General features: G+C 51.1%; 12 protein-coding genes across 12 annotated transcripts; 5 read left to right on the forward strand and 7 right to left on the reverse strand.

Annotated features, from left to right (window-relative positions):
* Window positions 1-2,521: 2,521 nt before the first annotated feature.
* Window positions 2,522-3,908, forward strand: GMORB2_4346 (uncharacterized protein; the record flags this gene model as incomplete). Its single annotated transcript, XM_035466321.1, has 2 exons — window positions 2,522-2,899; window positions 2,991-3,908. 2 exons carry the CDS (start codon window positions 2,522-2,524, stop codon window positions 3,906-3,908), a joined length of 1,296 nt encoding a protein of 431 aa, XP_035324158.1.
* Window positions 3,909-4,697: 789 nt separating this feature from the next.
* GMORB2_4347 (Alanine racemase, N-terminal domain) lies at window positions 4,698-5,566 on the forward strand (the record flags this gene model as incomplete). The annotated part of the gene is made up of 3 exons (XM_035466322.1): window positions 4,698-4,773; window positions 4,975-5,051; window positions 5,105-5,566. 3 exons carry the CDS (start codon window positions 4,698-4,700, stop codon window positions 5,564-5,566), a joined length of 615 nt encoding a protein of 204 aa, XP_035324159.1.
* A 419-nt stretch (window positions 5,567-5,985) lies between these two features.
* On the reverse strand, window positions 5,986-7,105 carry GMORB2_4348 (mitochondrial intermembrane space import and assembly protein 40; the record flags this gene model as incomplete). The annotated part of the gene is made up of 3 exons (XM_035466323.1): window positions 5,986-6,334; window positions 6,403-6,811; window positions 6,889-7,105. The coding sequence occupies 3 exons, from the start codon at window positions 7,103-7,105 to the stop codon at window positions 5,986-5,988; spliced, it is 975 nt and encodes a 324-aa protein (XP_035324160.1).
* Window positions 7,106-7,793: 688 nt separating this feature from the next.
* Window positions 7,794-8,748, forward strand: GMORB2_4349 (thiamine pyrophosphokinase; the record flags this gene model as incomplete). Its single annotated transcript, XM_035466324.1, has 3 exons — window positions 7,794-7,935; window positions 8,005-8,075; window positions 8,149-8,748. The coding sequence occupies 3 exons, from the start codon at window positions 7,794-7,796 to the stop codon at window positions 8,746-8,748; spliced, it is 813 nt and encodes a 270-aa protein (XP_035324161.1).
* A 343-nt stretch (window positions 8,749-9,091) lies between these two features.
* Window positions 9,092-9,912, reverse strand: GMORB2_4350 (golgi SNAP receptor complex member 2; the record flags this gene model as incomplete). The annotated part of the gene is made up of 3 exons (XM_035466325.1): window positions 9,092-9,335; window positions 9,537-9,832; window positions 9,910-9,912. The coding sequence occupies 3 exons, from the start codon at window positions 9,910-9,912 to the stop codon at window positions 9,092-9,094; spliced, it is 543 nt and encodes a 180-aa protein (XP_035324162.1).
* A 1,048-nt stretch (window positions 9,913-10,960) lies between these two features.
* On the reverse strand, window positions 10,961-12,946 carry GMORB2_4351 (proton-dependent oligopeptide transporter, POT family; the record flags this gene model as incomplete). The annotated part of the gene is made up of 2 exons (XM_035466326.1): window positions 10,961-12,208; window positions 12,527-12,946. 2 exons carry the CDS (start codon window positions 12,944-12,946, stop codon window positions 10,961-10,963), a joined length of 1,668 nt encoding a protein of 555 aa, XP_035324163.1.
* Window positions 12,947-16,308: 3,362 nt separating this feature from the next.
* On the reverse strand, window positions 16,309-17,589 carry GMORB2_4352 (Cytochrome P450; the record flags this gene model as incomplete). Its single annotated transcript, XM_035466327.1, has 2 exons — window positions 16,309-17,031; window positions 17,095-17,589. The coding sequence occupies 2 exons, from the start codon at window positions 17,587-17,589 to the stop codon at window positions 16,309-16,311; spliced, it is 1,218 nt and encodes a 405-aa protein (XP_035324164.1).
* A 15-nt stretch (window positions 17,590-17,604) lies between these two features.
* On the reverse strand, window positions 17,605-18,016 carry GMORB2_4353 (Cytochrome P450; the record flags this gene model as incomplete). The annotated part of the gene is made up of 2 exons (XM_035466328.1): window positions 17,605-17,699; window positions 17,761-18,016. 2 exons carry the CDS (start codon window positions 18,014-18,016, stop codon window positions 17,605-17,607), a joined length of 351 nt encoding a protein of 116 aa, XP_035324165.1.
* A 672-nt stretch (window positions 18,017-18,688) lies between these two features.
* On the reverse strand, window positions 18,689-19,383 carry GMORB2_4354 (uncharacterized protein; the record flags this gene model as incomplete). Its single annotated transcript, XM_035466329.1, has 2 exons — window positions 18,689-19,134; window positions 19,194-19,383. 2 exons carry the CDS (start codon window positions 19,381-19,383, stop codon window positions 18,689-18,691), a joined length of 636 nt encoding a protein of 211 aa, XP_035324166.1.
* Window positions 19,384-22,742: 3,359 nt separating this feature from the next.
* On the forward strand, window positions 22,743-23,893 carry GMORB2_4355 (sorbose reductase; the record flags this gene model as incomplete). Its single annotated transcript, XM_035466330.1, has 4 exons — window positions 22,743-22,942; window positions 23,018-23,241; window positions 23,297-23,365; window positions 23,493-23,893. 4 exons carry the CDS (start codon window positions 22,743-22,745, stop codon window positions 23,891-23,893), a joined length of 894 nt encoding a protein of 297 aa, XP_035324167.1.
* An 831-nt stretch (window positions 23,894-24,724) lies between these two features.
* GMORB2_4356 (Isopenicillin N synthase) lies at window positions 24,725-25,851 on the forward strand (the record flags this gene model as incomplete). Its single annotated transcript, XM_035466331.1, has 2 exons — window positions 24,725-25,111; window positions 25,162-25,851. 2 exons carry the CDS (start codon window positions 24,725-24,727, stop codon window positions 25,849-25,851), a joined length of 1,077 nt encoding a protein of 358 aa, XP_035324168.1.
* A 36-nt stretch (window positions 25,852-25,887) lies between these two features.
* On the reverse strand, window positions 25,888-26,981 carry GMORB2_4357 (Isopenicillin N synthase; the record flags this gene model as incomplete). Its single annotated transcript, XM_035466332.1, has 2 exons — window positions 25,888-26,658; window positions 26,712-26,981. 2 exons carry the CDS (start codon window positions 26,979-26,981, stop codon window positions 25,888-25,890), a joined length of 1,041 nt encoding a protein of 346 aa, XP_035324169.1.
* Between the last annotated feature and the right edge of the window lie 405 nt (window positions 26,982-27,386).

Below are 27,386 nucleotides of genomic sequence, written 5' to 3' on the forward strand. Positions count from 1 at the left end.
TTCCCTTCCTCGACTCTTCGTGGTGCACTATCCCTGGCAACTTGTTCTTGGCATTGAACTCGGGATCTTACCATCGTACTATTACCGGCAACCACCACACAATTTCTCTTGGCACACACACACGCTCGGATCATGGAGCCCGAGCACACCATCCCCGGGCCACACGACGTCAGTCGACTCATCAGGATCATGAAGGGAGTAGAATCCGGGGATTCTGGGGCAGCTGACGTGATACGCAAACAACTTCTGACTATTCTCTGTGCGTATCTCTCAACCTCCTCCTTCGTCTGGCTTCGTCTGGCTTTGTCTGACTATGTACTGAGAAACAGAGAGAAAGAGAAGGCACATTTTCAATAGGCTTTGTCGGGGAATGACGTCTCCACATACTGTACGGAGTATGTAGTTTCTCGTTGCAGGCAACAGTTTAGGAAAATTCCGGATTGACTGCTATGGTAAGTATTACTGACTTGGTTATTGTCGTGTGCTACTAGTATTATCATGTAGGCTTGCTCGTACAGAGAAATTTAGCAAATATCTTTTTTGTTTTGTTTTTGTTTTCCCAGATCTCTCCTAGTCATGGGAATATGAATTAGGCCGGTGCTATGCTACTCATACAAGGAAAGCCATTCATGATGACCAACCGGGACGCAATACCCAGCACCTACGTGACAGCTTCTCAGTTCACAGGCCCGATGCATGCACAGCAGACAAGGGTCAACTACGGTTTGCCTGTAGTGAAGGGGTGTGTACATACATGTATGCAGAGTGAGGGGGGAAAAAAGACTCGACTTTCCACGATGGCTTGCAGCCTAGAGACTTAAAAGACGCCTTCCAAAAATCTCATGTCCGAGGTATGCCCTACTCTCACACCCGAGTCCTAATGTGGCGGTGGCCCTCACGACAGGGGCGCCACAGCTACGTCGCAGCCATAGGAGGGATTCGGGCAGTCGAGTTAAGCGCATTGGAATGCATATGGTAAGAAATGGATATATCAGCATTGCCTACAATTGGTGGTGCGATTTGTCCCTTTTGCTTCGACTTCTTGTTTTGTTTCCTTGTTCTTGTTTGCTAAGGTTGTCCCCAGTGATGCAGATCGGCTTGGTAGTAGAAAGCCATGTTCGAGCCTGGAATGCGCGTGTTGCCTAGCTTGTCACATGTAATACTAATACTGTGCAAGCAGACCATGATTTAATGTTTCCTGCTCCAAGGAACGCATCGACGAGCATCTCCTTAACCACCACCAAGGGCAGTACCGGTTACTGACACCGTCCGACCTGCACTCAACCAACACTAGACTGACGATATCCTGTCATGCCACGTAATTCGAACTTCAACCAGTCATGGCGACACGCCTCTAGAGATCGGCCGCCGCCTGCTTGGCACTTGGCATTCAGGGGTTGCCCACGGGTACCCAGGGGATTCATTGAGCCATTGGACGCCCTGTCATGCTGTGTGTGGGAGGGAGGACAGAGGGTATGTAAACAAGAATGTAATGTTGACTGGCAGGACCTGCCAAGATTCAGAGTCAGTATCACTCCGTATCAGATGATGACGCTCCGGGGAGCAGAAGATAGAGTAGCGATAATTGCCATTATCAATCATTGATCTGATATTGGACTTGATGGATATGCCGAGGCAGTGGGAGAATAAAAAGATAAGAGAAGACCAGATTCAGGGAAAGTGGAGGAGGCGGGGACATGGACAATGAAATCAGACAAAATAACGGTTTTACCTTTTTTCCACGGTTTATCCGATCAGACGGTCCAGTAATATCTATCCAATCGTCTCCGTCAGATACAGGAACACTGCTGGGCAGCCCAAGGTCCCTTTAGGTATCCTTTAGTGCACCGTGAAGTGCCTCAATCGCTGTAACACCACTGGACTGCACCACGAAAGGTCCTACCCAGGTAGGCACTCCATAGCACCTTCCGTATGGACAGTTAATCCAGCGCCTAAAGACACTGAATAGTCCGCACTAAACGCTGCTAAACACCGCTAAACATCCACTGGACTTCTCCCGGCAGGAGCAAAAGGCCGATGCCGCCAATTTTACAGTCGATTGCTCGATTGGATGCATCCGCGCGCCGCGGGTCCGTGGGAAATGCGAAAGAGAGAATCTCCGTCCTAGTCTTGAATCTCCATCCGACCATGCCGTAAAATCGCCAGCCACTCGTCAACGTCAACACCGATCTATAGCTACTGAGTCCCCCATCTATGCATCCACTACATGCCTGCTATCATCACCATCACCTTCCATTGCAGTATTGGTAATAATTGTCCTTGACGACCTCTGAATCCCTCCCCCCCCCCGCTCGCGAGCACCATCTCACCGCGGCCAAGTCCCCGCCGACGCCGCCGACACCGCCGTCCCACAATTCGCCTCTTATATTTTTTTTCTCTCCGACCGGCTTGCACGACGATAGCAACAACTCGACAGCAGCTGCACGAGCGTAGAGTTAGTTGGTAGGAACAGACGGGACGGGAATAAACGACGCACATCCCATACACTTGGCACCCGGCCATGTCGGAAGACGACCTTGACAATCTCGGTACGGGTCCAGCGGTCGATCCAGCACGCGCCGAGCGCGACAGGCGAGCTCCCAGATTCAGCTGGACCCCGGCCTACGAGGCCACCTTCTTCCGCAGCCTGTGCGATAGCGTAGGCCTGGGTCTTCGTGAGAATAGCAGCTTCAAGGCTGAGGCCTGGGAACGCGCCGCCGTATCCCTCCAGGCCACCCACGGTGCCTTTCCCACCAAGAGCCACCTCATCAACAAGAGCGACAATGCGCGCAAACGCTTTCGTCTGTGGAGGGGGCTGCGTGAGGACCCCGAGTTCCTGTACAACCCCGCTACAAGGACCGTGACGGCCACCGAGGAGGCCTGGAAACAACACATTGAGGTACGTCCGACCCTTTGCAGACTTTCCTCCCTCCTGTTTGCTTCTCATCTCCCCGTGGCTGAGCGCTGATTTTCAAACAAAACAAAAAAAGCGCGAACCTCTCTCACGCGCACTACGCGGACGTCCATTCGAACATGAAGACTACATGGAGATCCTCTATCCCGATGTCATTGGATCAGGCGGCGCACCAAAACGCATCGTCAAGCCCAGACGGAAGACGGACGGCTCTATCGTTGACGATTCGGACATGCCGGGAGCATACATCATGCCCATCCCGACAAATCTGCAGATGGGCATGTCCAGCCCCAACCCCAGCCAAAACCCACGACCGACCCTCGGGAGCACACCCACAGGACCATCTACAGGTTCCGTACCGGTCCACCAGCAGCACCAGCACCAGCAGCCGGTCCCACCAGTGCCTTCAACTCTGGCCCCTCCGCCACCCTCCATGGCAACCACCAGCTCCAGCGCCCTGACACCACCCGACGAGACGGTGTCACACCAACGGCGGAAGCGGCGGCAAGGCGCGAGCGATCCGTCTGGTGTAGACCTCGATCTGTCACCACCACTGACAGGCGCGGCAGTCCCATCGACAACACCCTCCACGACCGGACTGTCCCCCAACAACAAGCGACGGCGTACCTCGTCGCGTCCTGGCGTCGGCTGGCCAACCTCGACACCTCTGCTCGCATCATCCACGGAGACTCCAAACCCGGCAGCGGCAGCGGGCCAGTCGCGCGACAACTCAGCCCCCTTGGTTCAGGCGCCTCTCCTGGAGGAGATACTCGAGGCGATACGTAGTCATGCTGTACCCCGGTGGCGCGAGCAGGCCCTCGACATATTCTTCCGCGACTTTTCGGCAGAGGAGCTCGATCTCCAGGTTAAGATCTCAGAGAATGTCCTCAGCAACGAGAACAAGGCCATGGTATTTTGCAAGATGCCAGACCCCGTGCGGCAGCATTGGGTTGGCAAATTCCGAGAGATGCATCAACACAATAAGACGTCGTGAAATCTCGTGAAGCAAACCCTAAGCTTGTTAAAGCCCGAAGGACGATGTACATGTAGGGGAATGAGAGGTAGAGCAGGGATGAGATACCCAAAAGGCCAGTTGGCGTTGGAAGGATGGTTTTTTCTTCTTTTCATCTTCTTGCATTATTCGAAGATTTCTTTTTCACAGAGCGACTTGCGAAGAAACAAACATGACTTATCAGCAATAATACAATCCATTCCAACCAGGAATGTTGTTAATCTTTCCATTATGATATACGCGTAGTAGTGACTGTTCTGTCGCTTTCACCGATGGCCATCAATATGGGTCCGTAAGAGTACAGTTTATGGCTCGCAGGGTTTGTGCTCGCAATCACATGGATCCATGTCGAATCGACGATGCGTACCCACAGTTATTTTTCAACTACACTTGCACACGTGCATGGATGATATCTTGGTACTGAATAGATGACGACGAGGGGCTGTCTAGTTGATTCTGCTGGAGAGCCTTAGCAAGGATGCTGAGGGAAGAAGGGAAGTTGATAACAACACAGGAACAGCAGGGTTAAGCAGGTTGCAACACGATGAAGTGATAGAAGATGAATATAGAATGATGGAGAGTCCCCCCAGGAATGATGCAATCTAAGCATTATAGCCAACTTGGATTAGTTGGTGTTCACAGCTGAGAAGCTTTAGTCTAAGATCTAGTACGAGTACAGCTAACAGTCGCTATTACTGCTTTACCGAGGAGCTACAGGTCGACTGTCTCAATACGTCATCACATGGGCTCTCGGGCGCCAAGAGTACAAGTATGAACCTGTTTGCGTCACAGTCTGCCCACCGTCCACCCTCTGCCAGCCTTAACAGAAAGCTGCCCATCTTGTCCTGTCATCTGACTAAATCCCATCGCTTCTTCTCTTAGTTTCTCCTTTTCTTCCTTCATCCTTATCTACATAATTTCCACATTTCCATAATTTCATCGTCCGTTTACATCATCAACCAATACTTCACACCCGACCATCACGAACAAGCAAGCCATCACCAGTAAGTGCATACTCCCCGGAGCGTTGAGTTGACCAACATCAAAGTCAACCTCAAAACTAATCACGTCGCAGTGTCATACGCCGACGTTGCTGCCAGTGGACCTCGTCAGCCTCCTGCCGAGGTACGTGACTCTTTCATCTTCTCTTCTCCCTTATACCACTGACAACATGACAGGCTGCCGCCCCCCAGCCTCCGGAGATCGTCTCCAACGACTCAACATCCACAGCTTCCCTCATCGACGTGGACGCCCCCAGCGTCCGCACCGTGAACCCCGACTTCTTCGACCAGGAAGTGCAGACGGACACACAATCGGCCCGTCTGGAGCGCGAGGCCGCCGTCGAATTCGAAGCCAAGAAGGCTGAGGCTAAGAAGAAGGCCCGCAAAGCTGACAGCTGGCTCACGACGCAATTCTCCAAGCTATCCGACTCGGGCGCCGGTGCTCTCGCCCTTACCAACCTTGCTGCCGTCGTCGGCCTGAGCTCCTTCCTCGGATACAAGGCCTGGGGTCTGTATGACCGAGGGCGTCTGTCCTGGGACAACATTGGTGTTGGCATCGGCATCATTGCTGGTGTGGGTGCCCTCCAGTCGGTTGTGGGAAGATATCTCTACAAGACCAAGGGAGATAAGAGTTCTTAAAGTCGTCATAGGCGCTTTTATGCTTTGCCTGTTTGTTTTAATCTATGCCGGGTATGGTTAGGGATTGGCAGGGACTATAGCCAAGAACTCTCATCGATGCGAGACACCACCATGTACCTTATTCCTCCTCAATACTCACTTGGACCCAATCTTCTTTGCTCTGCGTCTCTCACCGTCGTGATGGTTGCCGTCGTAAACAGATGGAGAGTGAAATTTCTAGTGGTTATGCTTTTTGGTATACCCCCGCTCCCAACCAATAGTACATTGTCTAATCAAGTGTACAGGGCTAAGGGAATAATAGCCTTCTCCTCGCCGTTTGATGTTATACAACAAGAGTCCATCTCTTTGAATTAGAACGGTACATGCTTTCCTCGACGCACCGTTCTCTCAACGCCTTCTTCTTTTCTCCCTCCCCCCCTTCACTGGTTGATCCTGTTCTTATCCTCGTTGGCGGCAGTAGCGTCCACCCACATCTTGGGCTTGCCCTCCTTAATGGGCGTGGCACTGTGCTTCTTGCCGTCGGCAGATCCACCCACGGGGGTTGCGTCAAGACGGACCTCGGGGGTCTCGGGCTTAGCGGCAGGGGCCTGGAAGGCAGCCTCGGGCTTAGCCTCGGTGGTGGTGGCGGGAGCAGTAGAAGCATCGGAAGCCAGGGCAATGGGCGCGTCAGAGGCGGGGGCGGGGGCGGGTGCGTCACTCGACCCATCGTCATCGGTCAGCTCTCCGCCGTAGATATCAGGATACTTCCTAAAACAGTCTTGCATGCCCCTGTGAGTCGATTGTCAGCATTTATCGAATCGTCTTTTCCTGCCCAAGTAACGACCTGCAATACTCACTGGAACTTTTCGATGCAGTCCATTCCCTTGGGGTCAGCCTCGGAGTAGACAAAGCAGCTGAAAGCCGTCTTGAAATCCTCCCCGCAAGGGCCGTGGGCCATGCCACCAAGGCACGGGCAGTCCCAATTGATCTCTCCCGTCTCGGGGTTGAAAGCGCCCTGCTGGTCCGCCTCTCCCTCGAGAGCCTGGACACCAGCGGCAGCGGCAACATCACCAGAGCCCTCAATACCGGGGGTTTCCGTCTTTGGCGCCTCAGCAGGAGGCAGCTGCTTCTGCTTCGTCTCGGCAGCAGGCTTGGGCGCGGCCTTTTCGCTCGTCTCCTTCACCAGCTTTCGCTTCTCCTCGAGGAGAGAGTCAACGGTCGGGAGGTCAGAGTCTGTAAAGGATGGAGGCGGTGCGATAGTTTGAGCTAAACAAACAGGTCCAACGTTAGCAGGAAATAAGAAAGGATAGAGGGAAGGGTGAATAGGAGCAAGGGTGTCGCACAGGCGGCATCGTCGGCAAATACGTTGCTTGTGCTGTAGTAGTACAGGATTCCACCGGCCAATCCCCAACGGAGGACAGAGCCCTTCCATGTCCGTGGCTTGTTTGCCGGCGAAGACGAGGTCGAGGCGAAGCGACGGAAGGAGGATGCTGGCTGCTGAGCTCGCAGACTTCGGAGAGCTGTCGACCTCGAGGCCGCGCGGAATGTGGTACGAAACATGATATGTGCCGTAGACCAGAGCAATAGATTCGTCGAGCGCTCTTGGATGTCGTCCGAGGGTTGCGGAGGGAACACACTCAGTGAAGGAGCAATTTGTCAGATACAAGCAGAGAAAGATGCTTAAAGAGCATGGTAATCTTGGTAATCAATCGCCGTGACACCCCCAGTTCTGGGGATATTTTTCTGCCGTCATGTTCCGATGGCCGGTAATATTTAGCCGTAGTTTACCCTTGAAGCTGCCCACCCTGGACTTGAAATCTCCATAATTTAGCAGATGTTAGATTTGTTCGTGACTCGATTAATTTTTGTCTTCACCGTGAATCTAAAGATTTAATATAAGAGTAGATATAACAGTGAATGGATCTGCAATGGGGGCATAAATATCTTCTACAAGGATGCGTGTATTTGGCGGTGACAGGGTGTAGCTAAGGGGAGTACGAAAAAAAAAAAGCAAATATGCATGCCATTCCTTTTCTCGAGGTATTTTACATATGAATCTTTCCTTCCTTCTTCTCCTCAAAGTGCTTCAAATTGGAAAAACTGTATTCACAGGATTCATCTCTTTTCAACTCCTGGCCGTTGGGGGAGAAGAAACAACTGATAAAAACATACCCCACCAAGAAACCGACAGACCGCCCCTCTAATACATTGCAGCATATAGCATAGACAGGACGCCAAAACCAACAGTATGACTGTCGCAGATGAACACGTTATTGAGTGGCACCCCGCCCGGCTGCTGCAGATTCGGGACAATGTCCCCGAGTTTGCCTTGCTCATCCTGAATCAGCCATTGCGAAATGGCACGAGTCTGCGCAGCCTTTGGAAGAATTGTACGTTTCTCACGGCCGGGACAATAGACAAAGGCAAGAACGGAAAACTGACCAGCCCATGACATTTAGCGTCGTTGAGGATCGCAGCCGACGGAGGAGCCAACCGTCTTCATGAGTTGTCGTCGTTTCGGGGCAAGTTTGTAAGTCTCGACCCTACAAAGCACACATATTCTTGGGGGTCGGAAAGAGGCATGCCGGCTAACTGCGACACAGGCCAACCTTCAGGCCATTATTGGCGATCTAGACTCACTGACCCCCTCGGTCCGTGAGTTCTACACCTCGCAGCCCACTCCCGCCCAGGTTGTCCATGACAAGGACCAGCACTCGACGGACTTCGGCAAGGCCATCACTTGGATCCGCAAGAAGCACCCAGAGGGCATCGACATTGTTGCTATGGGCGGCATTGGAGGCCGCCTGGATCAGGGTCTCAGCCAACTTCACCACCTGTACCTGTTCCAGCAGGATGACAACTACGCTAGTGGGCGCATCTTCCTCCTCTCTGGGTCGAGCCTCACTTTTCTCCTCAAGTCGGGATCTCATCGTATCCACATAAGGGGGGAGGACGACGACAGCAGCATCAGCCAAAATGACGTGTTTGGAAAGTACGTTGGCATCATCCCCCTCAAGGAGCCCAGCCGCATTACCACTAGAGGTCTCCAGTGGGATGTCGTCGACTGGGAGACGCAGATGGGCGGCAGGATAAGTACTAGTAACCATATCTTGCCCGAATCTCGCGTCGTAGAGGTCGAGACTACAAAGGATGTTTTATTTACCATCGCCCTGGGTAGAAGCGAGGGCGAGGATGATGCTTAGGGCCGCCAGGATGGACAGGCAGAATTGACAGTTGCAATGAGAATCTCATGAAGAACTTATGATGAGTACAGGCTATTATGGTGGACTTAGGAATTGCGTACAATATACACCTCTTCATTGCTACTACTACTGCCATAACACCCAGCCAGGAACGTATTCCAGTCGACACGGCGGGATGTAAGAAAACTCGTACTTTTCGCTAATGATTCTCCCTCCCCAATATGCTATTTTGAAAATTTGAAAAAAAAAGGAACCGAAAGGAACCGAACGCCACGCTTCCCTAACCACCGACAGGAAAATAACGATGCCCTGAACATAACAACTCATCGCCTCGGATAAAACATCACCGCAGATAGTGAAGAACCAGCCAGCAAAACAGGATGAAGACAATCACGCCGGCAGCAAAGATCCACTTGTCCTCTCTCGCACGCCTCTCCACCATACGAATAGTGTCACTGCTGACCCCCAGCGTGTTGGCTACACTGTACAGTCGCTTCTGCGTCGACTTGAGCATCTCGCGCTGCTGTCCCAGATCGCCCAGTACAGCCTGACCGCGCGCAATGTAATCGTCGAGAGCCTGGTTGGTGCTGGAGAAGAAGTTTTGTTCACGGAGAGCGTGGGCTTCGCGCACGTCGTCCCCGGAGCCCATGTGCTGCTGGTACTGCTGCTGCTGCTGCTGAGGTTGGAAAGCCGACGTCGCCTGCTGCTGCTGTTGCTGGCGAGAGATGTTTGCGTAGGGGTTCTCCGGGGCGGCGTTGTACGGTCGTCGCTGGCCGAGCAGCTCGGACCGGTTTGTCTGGTATTGCACGTCGTCGCGGACCTTTTTCAGGGCGTCCACATCCGATCGGAACGTCGTCAAGTCCTCGCGAAACCGCCGGATGCGCTCGTGCGCCTCGTCCTGCTTCTTGGGGACAATCTCCTGTCGTGCCAGGGCATTGTACTCGTCGATCGTCTTCGTGAAGGTGGCCAGTGACGCGGAGATATTGCCAATCTCGGCTGGCGTGGGCGTCTGCTTGGCTGTCAAGGTTGACAGCTCATTGCGGATGGCTTTGCTCTGCCGCAGGGCAGAGTTGTATGAAACGTTCTATGGGACCAAAAGATACTCGTTAGCTTTGGTAGACAATATATTGTTTCGATTCCGCATCTCAAGAGTTAGCTTACCATGATTGCAGACGTATCGAGGCTGCAAACTGGAGGTCGCTGTCTCTCTCATTTTGACCCTGGTAACGTGTCCTTCACATGCGATATTAGCTCCTCTTTTGGCGGATTGGTTATCGGAAAAACATTATCGCTGTCCCGCGCCATCCCTGGCTCTTATCGTTGCTGATTATCTCTTATCGACCACGACGCTCACTGTTACCTCTCTAGCCTTTCATCTTCAACAGGGTCGTAGGGACATGTGTGCTCCATGGTTTTTATTCTCTCTAGAAGGAAACGATACAGGTTTACTCTAGACAGGGTACGATGAATAGATCTATGCGGAACAATGGCTGTTAGCAAATGTCCACGGACCACAGCATTCAGCCCCACACGAGACCAAGAGTTTTGCATTCTGTATCATGGCCGGAATAGGCAATCGGTTTTGTCTGTGTTATTGCCGGCCCTCTGTAGCACTTACCATAGCTTAATCGCGGAGACTAAAAGCACAAGCATGAAAGTACGCTCAGAACAAAAGAACCACAAGCTCGTGTGCTGTACGCCCCTGAAGGGTGACACATATTGAAACTGCCCAGTAATCACTACTTCGTTGATGTCGTTCGCTTCCCAAATGGGATATAACCATTCACTACTATTGGAAGGTCCCTTTGGTGATAACCGTGCAGGAATCTGACGTACAAGTTCCATCGGCCCGGTTGTGCATCTTTAACTCTATTCGCATTCTTGTAATGCGGTCTTTCTGGGGACTTTGCGGGTGCCGTAGCTTGTAAGAGCAATGTATCTTGACAGCTTAGATCTACTTGGAATATCTACATGTATATGTATGCAGTCGCGCTCGAGGAAAACGGGGAGACTAAACACAAATTGCTGAAACAATGGCCAGGAGAAGCCGGAGGTGCATGTTCACAGCGTAAAGGCTATGGTAATTGAGGAGCACAAATATATTGTCATAATAGCTTCTAACTCTTTTTCAAGGTATCTCGTGTCTTTTCCCGGCTACGTTAGTGAAAAACAACAAACATCCTGTCCTACACTTCTACGCACATCTTCTCCATCAGACCTCTTTGGTGTCCTTCTCCAGGGGCTTGTTAGTGCCAATGAATTCCGTCTTCTTGAGCATGTTCCACTTATCCTCCTCGGAATCGAGATGCCGGAAGCAGAACCAGAATCCGGCGCCACCGAGGAACGCAATGATGGCTACCGTAGTGTAGTTCCAGACCAGGTAAGGGTCACCGGAAAGAGGGGTGAAGGCCTGACCGATAGCGGCAGAGATGGCGCTCATAAAGAGATTGACACTCATGACGAGGGACTTCATGTTCTCGGGGGCCTTGGAGAAGGCATACTCGTACGAGGTGACATTGGTGAAGATCTCGGACAGGCCGACTAGGATGTAGGGCAGGCACTGAGCCCAGACGTTGATAGGAGAAGGCGCGCAGTCCTTGCCGTCGTTGATATGCCAGCCGCAGTCGGGGTTCGTCTTGTAGATGTAGTACTGCATGACGGCGGCGGCCACCATGGAGGCGGCGGAGAAGAAGAAACCGGCGGCCATACGCTTGATGGGAGTGAAGGCAATGCCGGCCTTGCGGAGACCGGGGTAAAGAAGGTAGTCGATGATGGGGATCATGATGACAATGGAGATGGGGTTCAGGTTCTGCAGAATGTCGTTGGGAGTGCCGTGACGAGTCATGGTCGAAGCCTGTATGGTAAGGTTTCCCGTCATCTGGTTGTAGGCCAGAAAAAATATGGGCAGGAAGAGGAAGACGCGACAGGCCATGAGGCCACGGCGGACCTCGTCGACCCAGGCGTCGTCGAACGTCATCCACACAGGGCGTTGAGAGACGGCGATGTTAGAGGGTTTACCAAGCTCCCAGTCGGGCTTCCAGAAGCTGGAGCGCGTCTGAACGTAGCGGAAGAGGCGGAGGAACTTGGACAACAGGGAGCCCGTGGGGGGAGTGAGCTTGTATTTCTTCTTGTTTGACCAGAGGACAAACGGTGCGATAAGGAACAAGGCTGTGGGGATCAGGAAGGCCTGCCAGAAACCATGAAGGTTCTCGACCCAAACCATGCCAATCTGGCCAGACAGCGAGCCAATGTTGATGCACATGTAGAAGTACAGGAAGACGCGCGTGTTGGTCACGGCCGGGTCGACAATGACACGCTCGCCAGTCTTGAGTGTGGTAACGTGCATGTGAGTGTCCTCGCCCTGCTCAGCTAGAAGGGGAGACACGTTGGCCTTGAAGAAACCCGTTCCCACGCAAAGAGTGAGAAGGCCAATGATAAAGGCCGCGAATGAAGAGTCAGGCTTGACGATGACGCTGGGGGAAGCAGCGGCGACGAGAATAACGTGTGCAATAGTGGAGATTCCAATAGCAAAATGAATGGTCCAAAAACGACCCATGCGAGCGTCGGCAATATAAGCGCTATTGTCATGAAAATGTTAGCAGCATAGTCGAAGAAGAAGAAGAAGAAGAAAGAAAGAAAGGACGAAAAAGAAAGAAAGAAAGAAAGAAAGCAAGCAAATATGCTATCTTTGTTTCCGCCCTTCGTTTCCACTCTTCGATTTATCCTGCGTGTGGGATAACAGGCCAACTTACCCAAGTAGGGGAGTCAGGTAGGCGACGAATTGGTTGGTCAGGCTGAGGCCCTGAGCAGCTTTGCTGCCCATGTTGAGGGCACCAGGCTGACCGCTCAGGTCGGCAGGGGAGCCCGTCGTCGAGCCTTCGGGAAGAGGATTATTGACGAAGTTGGTGTAGAGGACGGCAGAACCGTAGTAGGAGAAACGTTCGCAGAGTTCAACAAAGGCAATGGTCCACATGCTCCACTTGATCTTTCCCGATATACGGCGGAGCGTGCGCAGCTCCTCGTCAGTGGGATAATTGGACACGTCGCTATCTGTAGCGGACGTGACCGCGTGCGCAGGAGCCTCCTTGCTCAGGTCGATTGAGCCCTTGGCCTGGTTGACAGGGAGTCCCTTGTTCTCAGGGTCAACCAGCCCAGACTGGGCAATGGCATCGTTGTCGAGGTTTACCGTGGTCGTCATCTTTGGTAGTCTCGTTTTTCTGGATTGTCCCAAGAGGAGGACAGCCGCAGGGGTACAAGGTCAAGGATACGAGAGGAAGAGGTTGGAGGATCGATAGCGGGAGGAAAGGAGAAAACAAGTGCAGGGCATGTGACACGGGTAGGGTCTAGCAGGATATAATATACTCGGGCTGTTCATTGCGGCGCACAATTACACCACGAGAGCCTCTCGAACAAAAAGTAATCTGCTTTCTCATATCATCTCGGCAGCCGTCCCTTGGCTTTCTTTGGCCGTTAGAAGTCCCACCCAAACCACACATACGCTGACGCTTACGGTCTATGGAGTACAAGTAGTAATATGTGCGAGTAATATAGTCGTAGTATAAAAAAAGCACAAGAGCAACATGCAATAAGAAGGAAGGGCAAGACCACCATTGGGAGGGGCAAACGCCAAGAGTTGCAAGCCGGAGGAGGGTGGGTTGAGTCTGCGTTAGGAAGGTGGCTCTGGAGCAAAAGAACCCTTGCCCAATAAACGTCCATAGCCTGTCTTACCTATGGGGTACGGGGCAAAGAAGATTGAAGAGTCAAGGCTCCTAAGAGCGTTATCCTAATCTTGCCTCCCATCCCATGATGGTGTTATCAGACTTTCGTGAGTGCGGCCAGCTGGTTGGGTGACCATGAGAGGCAAAAACCAGAAACGGTAGACAACATGATCGAGGAATGGTGTGCTTCCTCATCAGCTACTACCGCCATGTTGTTGGCTGTGTGCTGTCTTGATTGAGACCCCTTCCTTCCACTGGTTGGATCCAGTTCCAGCCCCGGTCGCCACCTTCGGGACAGCCGTGCGTAACTTGAAGATCAGCATGTCGGTCGGCCGCCAAGGCTGGAGAGAAATCCTGGAGAGTCTTGGCTCACTTTCACTTATCAGGAACTTCTACAGCCAAAACCCCTTCAAGTTCAATGGTGTTGCGGTACAGGTCAGGGGAAGAAACAGAACCGCGATACGGTGGCACCGTTCTCGAAACAACATGTGACGGGGCCCCATTGTATTGAATTTTAGAGGCCAAAGTTATCGGATATGCTTCAATTTCTTGAACCTACCAACAGGGTGGCGTTACAGAAACAGAAGCTTGCGTGCCATTGGATGCGACAAAAGTTCGTCTATGTCTCGACCCGACCACCCTCCTCCCATGCTCTATTGCTCTCGCTCCCTCGTCCACATACTAGTCAAGACATGGCTTACTGCCAAGAATAATACGTTGGTTCATGAGGGCTCCCTCTTTCAAGGCGAGAGATTTCTACTATATTACTAACTCCTACAACTGCGATACACAGCCAAAGAAACTTGAAGCGTTACTCATCTGCTGCAGCCCGTCAGCAGACTATTTGACCGTACAGATGCAGGCTCGGCAAGCGTTGATAAGAATCAACGTAGGAAACGCAGCTGAATGATCTGGCGCAAGAAATTTGCGCTCGGTCGCATTGCTCCTAGCGTGTGCGATTTCGCCATTGCCGGTGATACGCTGCCATTGGATCCAGGGAATAATAAGAGTGTCTCGTGAAGCGGGGCCATCCTCCAGATGAGACGTCAATCACGGTAGATGTTTTCTCGTGAAGAGCGCGAGAGAAACCTTACGAGTATTGCAGAGGCTTCCACTCGAAGGACTCGCACGAATTTGCATTTCCAATACTCCACGTAATAATGCAAACTGTTTTAACTCTGTGCGGACATTGCTGTAGCTTCCCCTAAGACTCGTGGACTTTCGTCAACGTGTAATTCCATGATAATACTATTAATCATACTACCTTACTACCTTGGTGTTCGGCAGCCGAATCTGGGGAAGATGTTGTACTAATATTACTCACACACTAGGGTAAAAAGTACCAGAGCCCCTTTGCCCAAATGGTTTAGCATGGGAGATAACCGTTCTGATATCAACGCCTTATTGTTACCATCCCTTGGGATAGGAAATACCCGTATTTGCATCACGGGAAACGTCGGGTACAGAAGGTTCGACACGGATCCAGTAAGATCACGGCCCGATACGATTGATCACCTAAATCTTTCATATCATATCATGGTGCCACAAGACCTACAACGTAACATCCGGATAATGCCCGCCTCTCTCTCCTCTATCTAAATGGTTGGGAAGGCATGGTGGGACAACTGTCACGGCCAGGTCTCGCCCCCTTTTTGAGCACCGCACGCAGATCGGGCCCTCCTTCACCTCGGGTCAATGAAGTGGGTACACAATGCTGTAGTAGTAATCCTTGATCAGAGCAGACACTTGAGTAGGTTGAATGTTCGCGACCGGGGGGTGGGCCGCCAAGAGAAAGACGGCTCAATGAACCGATTTCGCAATGTCATGTCAACTGTCATATCTCACTCCCTAAGGCATGACCCAGATACTGCTATTATTACTGTGTAGAAAAGGTGATGACGAGACACCCCGCTTCGTGGAAGCCTCTATGGAAGAAACTGTGTGCACCTGGTGGCGCAAAGTTGGGTGTCACACCCTGATTGTCCTTCTGTTACTGCGTCTTGATAACGCGCTATTCTCGTCCTATTCCCTCAGGGAGTTACCGAGACGTAATAACAGAAGGACAATCAGGGTGTGACACCCAACTTTGCGCCACCAGGTGCACATAGATGCAGAATGATACCATGGTTGTTCCTGGTGTCCTCATGGCCTTGGCCTCTCCGCATTCGGGTTTAATGGAAATCAAACCCAAATAACATGCTGCTGCTCACCCACCCCAGTCTATGGAAGTGCACAACATGGGATATCCTGTACTGCCGTACGTTGATTTAGTGATGGCTTCTATCATCCGAAATATGAGCAATCATGGCATTGGAGGACCATTTTGCAGATATCGCGGCTATTTCCGTCGCATACGTCTTGAAGCCCAGTGGGCCTGTCAGCGAGCTCCGGAGCCTCTTATTCGATCAATGGTCATCTGTAATTGATTTGGCGCATATTGAGTTGGCAAATTCAGGTATTCGGAGTCCAAAGATTGATCAAACTCGGACAACCGGCTCTCGCTGGCTCTATGTAATAGGCCAGAACCCTGGGATGCTCCGAATAGTTGCATATGCTTCTGGGTACAGACATGTTATGTCCACCACTGTGTACATGGCATTCGCAACCCTTGAATCATCGGTAATGCGTATGCGCCGACAATGTGCGTTCCGGGGTGGGCTGTTTATATTGTCCAGGCGAGCTTGATAAAGAGGCCATACTAAGTGTGGTGCCAGTCGTGGGCCGTGACTGGCACGCCCCAGGCCACCGGTATGGCCTTCTCCGACAGCCACGTACCGTAGACTCTGGACGGGAGTTTAGCCACCGCATCTTTCCAGGATAGAGGCATCTCGGTTGAGGAAGCTCATCCCTGGTCTTTCCTCTTGGGAAGAAAGCGAACACTGACGCCCGTCATGATGGACAGGAAGTAAGATGGCATCTCCTGGAAATCAGGCATGTGGACCTCCAACTCAAACTCCTCGGTCATTCTGGATATGACCTTCTGGACAATCATCTCGGCCAATTGTCTCCCCGGGCATGTTCTCGCCCCGCCACCCCAGCTTAGACTGAACTGCTCCATATCCCTTGCGCAGTCCAGGCTGTCTAACCATCGTTCGGGGGAAAAGACGTCGGGATCTGGCCCACAGATATCCTCGTTTCTATGTAGGGCAATTGGGTTGCATCCGACGGTGGTCCCCGCAGGCACGAAGACACCATCGATATGGAGCCCTTCACGGGGTACCCTACGTGGTAAGGCCGTGGCAATGACAGGATGAAGACGCTTTGTCTCTTTGATGACAGCCTCCAGGTAATGCATCGTGATAGAGTCAGAACTGCGGAGCTCCTCAGACAGCTTACGGGGAACCTCATCGTGGGTTCCAATCATGGCCATGACGGAGGTCAGAGTAGAGGCCAATGTTTCATGACCTGCACCAAAATTTGTCATGATCATCTTTCGAAGATAGGGCTCACTAAAGGCCGGTTTCTCTTGATGTATGCGCATGAGGTCAGCAGCAAGATCGTCATGATCCTGCTTGCTGCCTCTGTTCATGGCCTTGATTCGTTTAGAGATACGCCTGCCGATAGGCTTAAATTTCGTACCGTCAGCCAGACGCGTCCAAGAAGGAGTTATGTAACCCATTAGACTTACCGGGAAAAAGGGGCGGAAATTGGGCGGAGGTATAAAGGTCAGATCCCATACGTGACTGAATACGCGACCAATGATTTTGTAGCACATTTCCAACTTGGCGACAGTTGGAAATAGGCCCATGACACTCTTGCGCCTCCATGCACGGTAGCTGTGTGTGCTGGTGCCCCAATCTGTGCCTTGCTTCAAAAGCCCTGGTGACCACGAGAGGACGACGGCCCCGAGGCACTCGACGGAAATGATGTGCATCCACTCCTTTAGGTCAACCTTGGCGCCTTGGAGAGAGTGGATTTTAGTGACGGCCGAGTCCAAGACTTTGTCGATTGCCTTGCGGTACCGGGCGACATTTTCAGCCCGATACACAGGTCCAATCAGGCGTCTTTGAAGTCGGTATCGGCTCATGTCCCTCTCCGACAACAGGTCGAGGGTGTCAACGGGATGGACCTTTAGGCGCCAGTCTATGTGCGGACGCTGAAGAGCCGTGGCAACTGCATACATCATACATCAGACGCATCAGTTTCCCACGTCATCATTATTGGAATAGATTTGAAGGCCCAGTGGATGGTACTGACGATAGTAATCCGACTTTTCAAAGCCACTTCCAGGGCCTGGATATATTTGGTGAGAAAGCTGTCGAGGTGCATCGTGATGGGGGACTACAGGACGTACGATAGATGGCCTTGAAGGCAGCCCTGCTGTTGAACCATACTTGATCCGGGGCGACTCGGACAGCCGGTCCGTATTGACTATGCAGCGTACGCCCCAATTCGCCCAGGCGCCCGTTCTTTGCGTGAGAAGCGAGCCAGGTACTAGAGATCGCAGCTAACCTGGGACCCGGAACGTCTGCGAGGGGATGAAAAGTTATGTTGTACGCAAAGGTGACCAGAAGCAATAACAGGACCAGAAGAAGCACTGCGCTGCACATAATAACAGCATCACGACTGATAGACGTTTCGTATTTGACAGCAAGTGCCATGTACTCTTTGAAGAGCCATGTCATGATGGGAAGTAGGGATCACCGTAGAGTTGACGCTCTCAGGTAACGGTTCATGCCGACGACGCACCTTCGGGGCCAGCTGATATAGGGCCAAAATGGATAGTGTACCGTAGTTTCGACGTTTGAGGTACTATCATTGATCTTCAATAGTGCGCGAAGACAGCGGTAACCCGAGTCGATGATGATGTCTAGTTTTTGTATGAGACGAAGTGCAGGGTGGGCTCAAATTTCTTTGGGTTTTTTTTTTCAAGAGCAGAGACATTTTACATTAACCCCGCCATCATTGGGCAACTGGTGTATTCGAACCCCCACCTCACCCTCCAATACCGAGACAGGACAATACGTGTAATCCTTGTAAGTTGTTGTTTTAGAGCATCGAAGTCATGTCATTGAGGATAAAGATGGTCGTCATATACAAATATACAATGGAGTTATGTATGGGCTATAATATATGTATTGGATATATCGTGGGGTCAGGCCAACATTGCCTTTCGCTGTCATTTTCTACATATTCCAAGCTTCAAATTATATATGTGTGCACTCGGCGACTTCCAGATGGGCGGCAAGTAGTGTATTGCTCAAGGGTCACTCTCCAATGGCTTAGTGACCACGGAAGAGAGAGGTGATAAGTCCCAAGACAGGGGACACGAGAGGAAGAATGTCGCCATCCTTGAGACTTGGAACGATGGAGGTCAAGAGGTCAACGAGAGGAGAGGCGACAACATCCAGAAGGCCGACAAGGGTGCTGAGGATGCTAGCCAAGAGGGCGAAGACGGAGTCAAGCAGAGCAGTCAGGGGGGCGGCCTGGCCCGGGGCGGAAGCGATAGACTTGGCGGTGTTGACGAGCTCAACGAGGAGAGCCTTGACAAGGGAAACAACCTGGGTGACTTCATCCTGAGAGGCAGTGATGCCACTCGTAGGGTTGGCGTTCAGGCCGCTGACAAGCTTGGTCAGGTCGGACTTGAGGCCGTCAATGGGGGCAGCCAGCTGGCTGCTGCCGTCCTCCTGGCTGATGGCGTTGCTGTTGACCTGGGAAAGGGTTGAGTCTGGGGTGCAGGAACAGTTAGAAAACGGATCATGCTGTAGTCTGTGCTCCAAGTCTTACTGATAGCGCCAGTATGTCCCTGAATGCTGTTGAGGGCACCCTCGAGGAGGGTGACAAGATCTCCACCGCTGACGAGACCGTTGACCTGCTCAAGGGCCTCATCGATGCTGGTCGGAGCGGCACGGGCGACAAGAGGAGAGGCAGCGGCCGAGACGGCCAGCGTGACCATGGAGAGAATGGTGAACTTCATTGTGGAGATGTGTGTGTATGGATGAGTGTTCTTGGTAATAGCAATGAGAGTATAATGGGTATCTGAGAGAGAGAGACTTGCCGAGAATGTCTGCACCGTTGGTAGCGAGTAACAGAGAAACACCGTGTGCTTTTGGCGAGGAAGAAAGGGGGGGGGGGTTAGGTATTATATATTCTATGGCCACATCGTCATTTCCGGTGGCTCTTACGTATACCTTTCTCGTTTTCGAACTAAACCAGAAAAAAGGAGAGGAATTGTCCCGTTCGTACACTAGCAAGTCGGTAATTACACACCCTCCTTCGTGATATCCCGGTCTCTTCAGGTAGAGGATGTTGGCAGTCACTAGGAAAACACGCCATCCTTGTAGAGAGAAATTGGAGCGGAATACAATGTTAGCGCCAGCCGGGAGATTCCCAGGTCCGTCCAAGAGCTGATTTGCTGTGTCCGATCATTTAACAAATTGGGAGTAGGGCTGATTGTTTGCTGCGCGTCGTGGAAAGGACCTCCAGCGTATCGAAGATCACATGTAGAGATGTATGAGTAGAACCGAGTGCGGCGACGAATCATGGTTTCCACTCCGCTAAGAATACAACCAATGCGGATACTAGCAGTTCAAAAACTCGTGCGTACCAGTATAGTTGCATTGACCCTCCTGGGGCTGAGAATGATAACATTGTCTATCTTGGAAACGATATATTTGCCGAGTACATCTAGACCTTGTGATACGCGGCAGTTCATAGGCCATGGCTCCCCCCATCATTTTCTCTCCTATGTCGTGGCCCGTGGGCCCCTCAACTGGACGTAGAGCAGCAATTGCAGAGTCAACAAGCACCATCACGGAAAGTAGTATGAAGCTGCGGGACTAGAAGGATGAGTATAAACGAAGCTGTCTGCTCTCCTAACGGCCAGTATGAGCAGCCTGGATTCCATGGTTTGATTAACAGTGGATCTAGTCTGTATCCGATCATGATGTGCTTGGTGGTGGTTGGTGCAGGTTACAACAATGACGACATCTGACCTTCATTTTCGACATCTACAGGATTTTGCGATCTGCAGTCATAATAACCACACTAAGCGGACTTGAAGTAGGAGTACATTGAGAACCCGCGCTATCTGCCGCAATAACATGAGAATTCTCACCTGGTATGATCCTCTGTCCATTCCGTCTCCAAGCAGATGGAAGATAGAGATGTGATAAGGCGGAAGCGTATGCAACAGCGTCGCCCAAGGCTTAGCGGTTGGTTCCCTTTTGCCCGAGTTTCACATTTTCGCTGAGTCCGTCTGCCTCCCCCTCGATATTTACGCGTACCGGTTCTATATAACTTTTACCATCCGTGGAGCTTAGTCTTATTCTGGCAGACCGGATGAACGGAGATAATCTTGGAACATCGGAAGTATATGAGGGGAACGCTTACTATACGTATAGTCGCAATATCTAGGTAGTATTATGTACTGTCCGTGCTTCTTTTTTCTTTTCTTTTTTTCAACTGCTAGTCTACTTTATGCTTCGTAGTCACATGTGATCTCCCATTTACGAAGCTAAGTTCCTGGCTAGAGAATAAAGAGAAAAGCGGCTGCCATTGTTATGAAAAGAATGATATCGACTAGGTCTTGACCCCAACCCCAAAGTCCGCACTAGCCGTAATCTCCCCGGCAGAGCGTGAGGTACCCGACAAATCATAAGAAATGGGTTAAGCGATTAATCCGAGAGCTTTTTCATAGTCTTCAGGTCCGTAACGAAACGCAAATTTGAGGACTGCTTCCTTTTCGGACATGACCGAGCCTGGCATCCCTTGATCAGGCCTTTCCATCCCAATTTGTTAAACCCTGAAAGCTGTTGCGGTAGCGGTAGCGAGCAACCCGATTATATTAAAACCTTGAATCGGTACTGTCTGACCGGTCGTCAGCTCCGCCAGACGGGCACCATGTATGTAGTACCGCAACGCTCAACGGTTCGACTAGAACAGCTTCTTGTAGACTGATAGACTTCGGTATCCTGCAGACGAAATCTGCGGGGATATTGTATAAACGGCTGAGAGCATCGTCGGCCTTTGGGGGATCTGCTGCAAATTTCATGTTGGAGCAAAGATTATATCTGCCTCGTTTGCAGACCTTGCACCGCCGGCATTGGGACCCCGGGCTCGATGGCAACGTGGTCTCCAACAGCAACAGCTGTTACCGCTGGACCGATGGAATGAATGTACGACACCAGACTTTGTGTCCCATAACAATGGGCCCAAGGCCTTGAACCTTTTCCAGGACCTCACCGTGCTGCCAGAAATGTACCTGCACAGAAATGCCAATATAGAGTGTGATCAATTGGTGAAGGTATATTTCTTTTTACATCGCTTCCACAGACTCTGGTGTATGCTGTTCACCAAGACATCGATTATCTAGCGTTGGAATCCAGCGATCTTTAAACCGGGCTTGGTTGGGGCCATACATAATGTATGAGCGGTTGGTCTGTACGGAGTAACGCGTAAGTAAAATTTGAGATATTTAAAAGACAAAACACTCGCCTCTAGAGTCATCGGTGAAGCTTGACGAAGAAACTGATCTCGGGATTCCCCTGACTGTGGTGCCCGTTAGGGAATCTCTTTAAGTCTTTTCGTCGCCATATTGAGACCAATCGCTGCCAGCGACAAACACTCTCCCTTCGACGCATCAATGGTAGGCCTTGATATGCCTCTATACGACCTAAATTTTGGCAGATAACAGACCATGATCAGAGTATGGGCTGTCCCTCCCTCGTCTGTCTGGTGTATCAGTCCTCGGGGAAAGCTTTGATGATTACTCCGTACAGTGGAGCAGAGTTCCCCGCGCCGCTCATATCGCCCCGTTTCTGCGGGGTGAAATGGGTCTCGCGGAAAGGAAAAAGTTACAGCTGTGGATCGATGGCAGGTTCTACTGTTAGGTAGCAACTTGAGCGCTCGGACTTTATCTCCGTACAGCACTCCGCTTCCAACTATATGAACCCGAAGAATATACTTCGAACTTCGCAGTTGCTTCATACCTGTCTGATATACATCTTTCCACTCGGCTCATGAAAAGTGCCTATGGTGTTCTTATCACTGAGGTTCGTATGTCGGATTAAGCAGTGGGACAGTTGTCGAGTCCTCCCATGGAAAAACAGTGACGTGTTGCCATGATATCTTCTTAGATTTACCTTGCTCACGTTATTTGTGGGTGCCAAATGCAGATCTGTAGTTTATACATGAGCTGGGTGATTCCCCGCTCAGATCACAGATCACATATGAACACATCCTCACCACACCCTCCTGGTTAATTTATTTGCTCCCAACGATAGTAAAGACCTCGGCCTTTCTTCACTTTTGATTGCCTCATTCTATTTCGTCACAATGTCTGCGAGTATTGAAGACGCAGCAGTGAAACGGGATGGGTTCCCTCGCCCTGTACCGAAAACGCCTCTCAATGTTATCCATCAGTTCCAAATGAGGGGCAAGGTCGTAGTCGTGGCTGGTGCAGGTGATGGAATCGGTCTGGCTGTGGCCGAGGGAATGGCTGAGGCAAATGCCGATGTGGTGCTTCTGTACAACAGGTATGCTACCTGATTAGGCATATCGAGCTTCTTTCACTAACCGCACGGCTTCTTTGACGTGTTCCCGTGTCGTAGAAACGATGCAGCTATCGAGCGGGCTGAGGAGATATCCAACACCCATGGTGTCAAGGCATCGGCCTACAAGGTCAACGGTGGGTTTACACACAGCAGAGCTGTAGAGGTGGACCCATACGCTGACACCAGTGTAATGCCAGTCTCCAAAGCGGAAGAGGTTGGGAAGATGGTGGCCGATATTGTCAAGGACTATGGCAAGATTGACGTATTTGTCGCCAATGCTGGTGAGTTGTAGGTCAATTTCATCACGTGCATGCCACACTGACGCATTCCCAATAGGCATTGCCAACTCCAAGGGAATTCTAGACATGTCTCTCGATGAATACCGGGAGTTGATGTCGGTTAATGGTGAGTTGACAAGACCATTGATGCCTAACAATAGCAATCTTCTTCACCTCCCTGCGTCTCATGTACTTCGGGCTTGATGCGTCAAGAAATGAGAGCAGTGCTGATAGATCTCATCTACATACAACAGTTGACGGCGTCGTCTACTGCGCTAAATATGTTGGGGAGGTCTTCAAGAAGCAAGGCAGCGGGAACTTGATCATTACGTCCAGCATCAGCGCCCATATCGTCAACGTTCCGGTAGACCAGCCTGTATACAATGGGGGCAAGGCTTTTGTGTCTCACTTTGGAAAGTCTCTAGCCCGCGAATGGCGCGACTTTGCTAGAGTCAATATTGTGTCGCCTGGCTTCTTTGATACACGACTTGGTGCAGGCCCCAGTGTGGTCAACGAAGCTTACCGTATGGCCGTTCTGGGTCGTCAGGGAGACACCAAGGAGATAAAGGGCCTTTACCTCTACTTGGCCAGTGATGCTTCTTCCTACACGACGGGTAGCGACATTCTGATTGACGGAGGGTACACACTACCCTAATTCTATCTATGAAGGAATTCGCAGACACTAAAGATGTGCCATGTTCATACTTATACGATATTGCTGAAAGTGATCTGGGCTTAACTACTTGGCAAACCATGTTTTTTGTTTTGTTTCTGTCAACACTCAATTTTGAGTATATCCGCCCGCATAGTCCGAGCACTCTCAGAAAGCTGAGTGGAAGGATCTTACCGGCTCTATCATATCCTAGGAGCATGTCTAGTAGGTTAGTAGCAGCTGTGTAATTTCATCGTTTAAACAATGAGAACCGTTTGGAGGTATTTCTATTTCTATTTACGTTCAGATGTGGGGGGGGGGGGGGGGGCGGATAATGGTTATCACAGGGTAAGAATAAGAATGCATACATAAGTATTGTCGTACTCGTGCGCGTCTAATAAGCACCCGTTTGCCGCCGGGTCAATTACTTAGATAGAGCGTTCGGATTTCATGTGACTTCCTCCTGAGCGCACTTCAAGATATCGCTTCTAAATTTCTCGTCAGCTCTTACGTGAGGGTTTCATTAACTAATATCAGGCACTGGATAGTCTGTATGGAGATAATGCTGTGGTTAGCTTGACATAATAATCATTACCCAGATCAGGGTTGTTGGCCGCATATGCTCCTGCCAGGGTAAGCAAGGATATTTCTCCACCATTTGGTGTGTAGATTCATGACGTGCGATCCTGCCACCTGCACGCCATAGACTCTTTCGGTTTGATGATCTCAGAGAACCGGTTGCTTGGGTGAGAATTTATGAACTGTTCATCATGCTAATTGAACTCGACACAATATGGTCAGCAATAGCACCCGACCTGTTCAGATCACTGCGTCATGTCTCCTCCAGCAGGAAGCTTCACGGAGATTCCCCGCCTCGACCTTTCCTTGTCTAGAGACCCATCAACGGAGTCATTGCTTCTCTCTCAGCTGCGCTATGCCTTGATCGACGTCGGATTTCTCTATGTAAAGAATCACGGCGTACCTGACCGTGTGATATCCGACATGCAGAAGGCTCTACCTAAACTCTTCTCTCTGCCAAGCCAAGCTAAAGAAAAGGTAGCATTGAGAAAGTCACCTCACTTCTTGGGATTCAGCGCCGACGGCTCCGAAATAACGGCAGGGAAACGCGACCGGCGCGAGCAGTTTGAGTTTGCCAATGAGCTGACGGCCACCTGGACTGAAGGGCTCCCTTTGAGTGAAAGACTTCGCGGCCCAAACCAGGTGAGTGCGTGTCTTACGATGCAGTCGGATCGGCCTGACAAGATGCAAAGTGGCCGGAAGAATATCCTCAGCTTCGTGGTATCGTAGAGGATTACATCACGGAGATGACGGCCCTCGGTGAACGTTTCCTTCGCCTCGTGTCAAAGGCACTCTCGTTTCTCCGTGATGACACCTTCCTCGGATTTCTCTCCGACCAGCACCGACTTAAACTTGTTCATTACCCCGCCATGAATGACGGGTCTGAAGGACAAGGTGTTGGACCTCACAAAGATTCCTCAGGATGGTGGACCTTTCTTTTACAGGCCTCCCCACCTCATGTTAAGGGCTTGCAAGTCCTGAACAAGGAGGGGAATTGGATAGATGTGCCAGTGCTCCCGGGGACCTTTGTCGTCAACATCGGACAGGCCTTTGAGGTTGTCACCAATGGAATCTGCAAGGCCACTACTCATCGTGTCGTTGGGGGGCCGTTGGAGCGATTCAGCGTTCCTTTCTTCCAGGGAGTGCGGCGCAATCTCACCAAGGAAGAGGCTTTCGATACCCTGAAACATCACTTCCATAGCCCAATATTCCAGCAATCTCTATCGGAGTCCGTCGAAGCACAGAGTATCGACTCCGCCTTCCTCAGGGGAAAGTACAACACATGGGGCGAGAGTCAGTTGCGGACAAAGATACGCAGTCATCAAGACGTGGGACGACGATTTTACGATAGCGTTTTCGATCAATACGTGAATGATGATTGAGTCGATCTATTCCCAAGGTCTCAACATAACTTCAAGCTAATCAAAATATTTTGCCTTCACACCCTTGAAAATCTCTTGCTCTGAGATTTCACTTCGAGCCTGCTTGTTGCGGTTGACACCGGCACGGACCCGCGCCTTGACCCACTCCCCGGCCGTGATGCCTGATATCACCTTGGATTCTTCGGTGGGTCCGTATCCGAGTCTCTCAAGCACGGGGCTCTCCACAGGCCTCAACACCAGATCGTCCTCAGGGCGAACAAAGTATAAGACGCCAAGCCTGTTGGTGTTGACCTGGTCTGGAGGAGGCACAACAACTCGGTGGATGCTACTCTTGAGGAAGCCGTTGGTTAGAAACTGCAGCGCATCGGCTACATTTACTGTAATGCTCCCATCGTATGGCTTCACCCACTTCCAGCCACCATCCGGGCCGCGGACCTGGAGTGCCGCTACGGGTTGGCGGAAGAGCAATGTCATACTTCCAAAGTCGGTATGTCCCTTTACCCACACATTGTCCAACTTTGCGTTGGTTTCGGCGTCGCGCGCATGATATTTCATGTATCGAAGGTGACAGTCTGATACCGCTTCGTCGTAACGATGACGAACTACAAAGTAATCCTCAGGCAGTTCCAAAACAATTGCGAAAAGAACCAGGAGTTTCTTCACAACTTCATTGTGGATGTGACGGCCAAAATGTTCGATTTCGGATTTGTGGGCGTTGATTATTTCGGGGTGGGAACGTTCGAGAGCTGGGATAAACTTGGGGATGTTGTATATCTCAGTGTTGTCAAAGATGCCGGGCGAAACCTCCTATTGCCATATACTTTTAGCAATGTTCCCTCTCCTCTATTCGGCATACTCACTCGAAGCCCAAGAGGTTTGTAACCATTGTATCCGCCTTCTTCCAAGTTGGCACGATATCTCAATTTCTCCTCAAAAGGAAGCTCGAAGACCGACTTTCCAATGGAGAACTGACGGTCGACTTGTTCCTGAGTCAGACCAAAGTTTACTATATAGAAAAACCCAATGGTCTGCAATGCCTCGAAGAGTTGCTTGGCGAGTGCATCCTTCCCACCAGGCTGGTCGAATTTAGACAAGTCGAGAGTGACCAGATCGGCCCATTCCACTGCCATAATGAGTACTCATAACGTTGTGGGTATTCTTGTATTTAGGCAGATCTCACAATCATGGCTCGTTTCAGGCACTTGTTTGTAAGTAGGCAGAGACTTTACAGCCGTATCTGTAACGGGCACTGGGTCGATGAGAGCAGGCATCGTGTAGAAGGGTAGTGGGTTAGATCAAGTATGAGGATACGGAGTGGTCAAGGGAGAAAAAAAAATCTAGAGATATCAAGTGCTCTTTCCCACTCATATAAAGGTTCATAGAACACCATCTACCGGAGAGTATTTATTCCCGCAAAAAGCCATACCCCATGGCCGACGACGGGAGGCCGGGCCTCCTCGTGGGGGCGGGACTATTTGATCTCGCCATCTGACCCCGCAATAACGTTCAATCTATATCTGTAAAATCTCCTGGAT

The sequence above is a fragment of the Geosmithia morbida genome (assembly GCF_012550715.1).
Source record: "Geosmithia morbida isolate 1262 chromosome Unknown scaffold_2, whole genome shotgun sequence".
Taxonomy (NCBI): Eukaryota; Fungi; Ascomycota; class Sordariomycetes; order Hypocreales; family Bionectriaceae; genus Geosmithia; species Geosmithia morbida.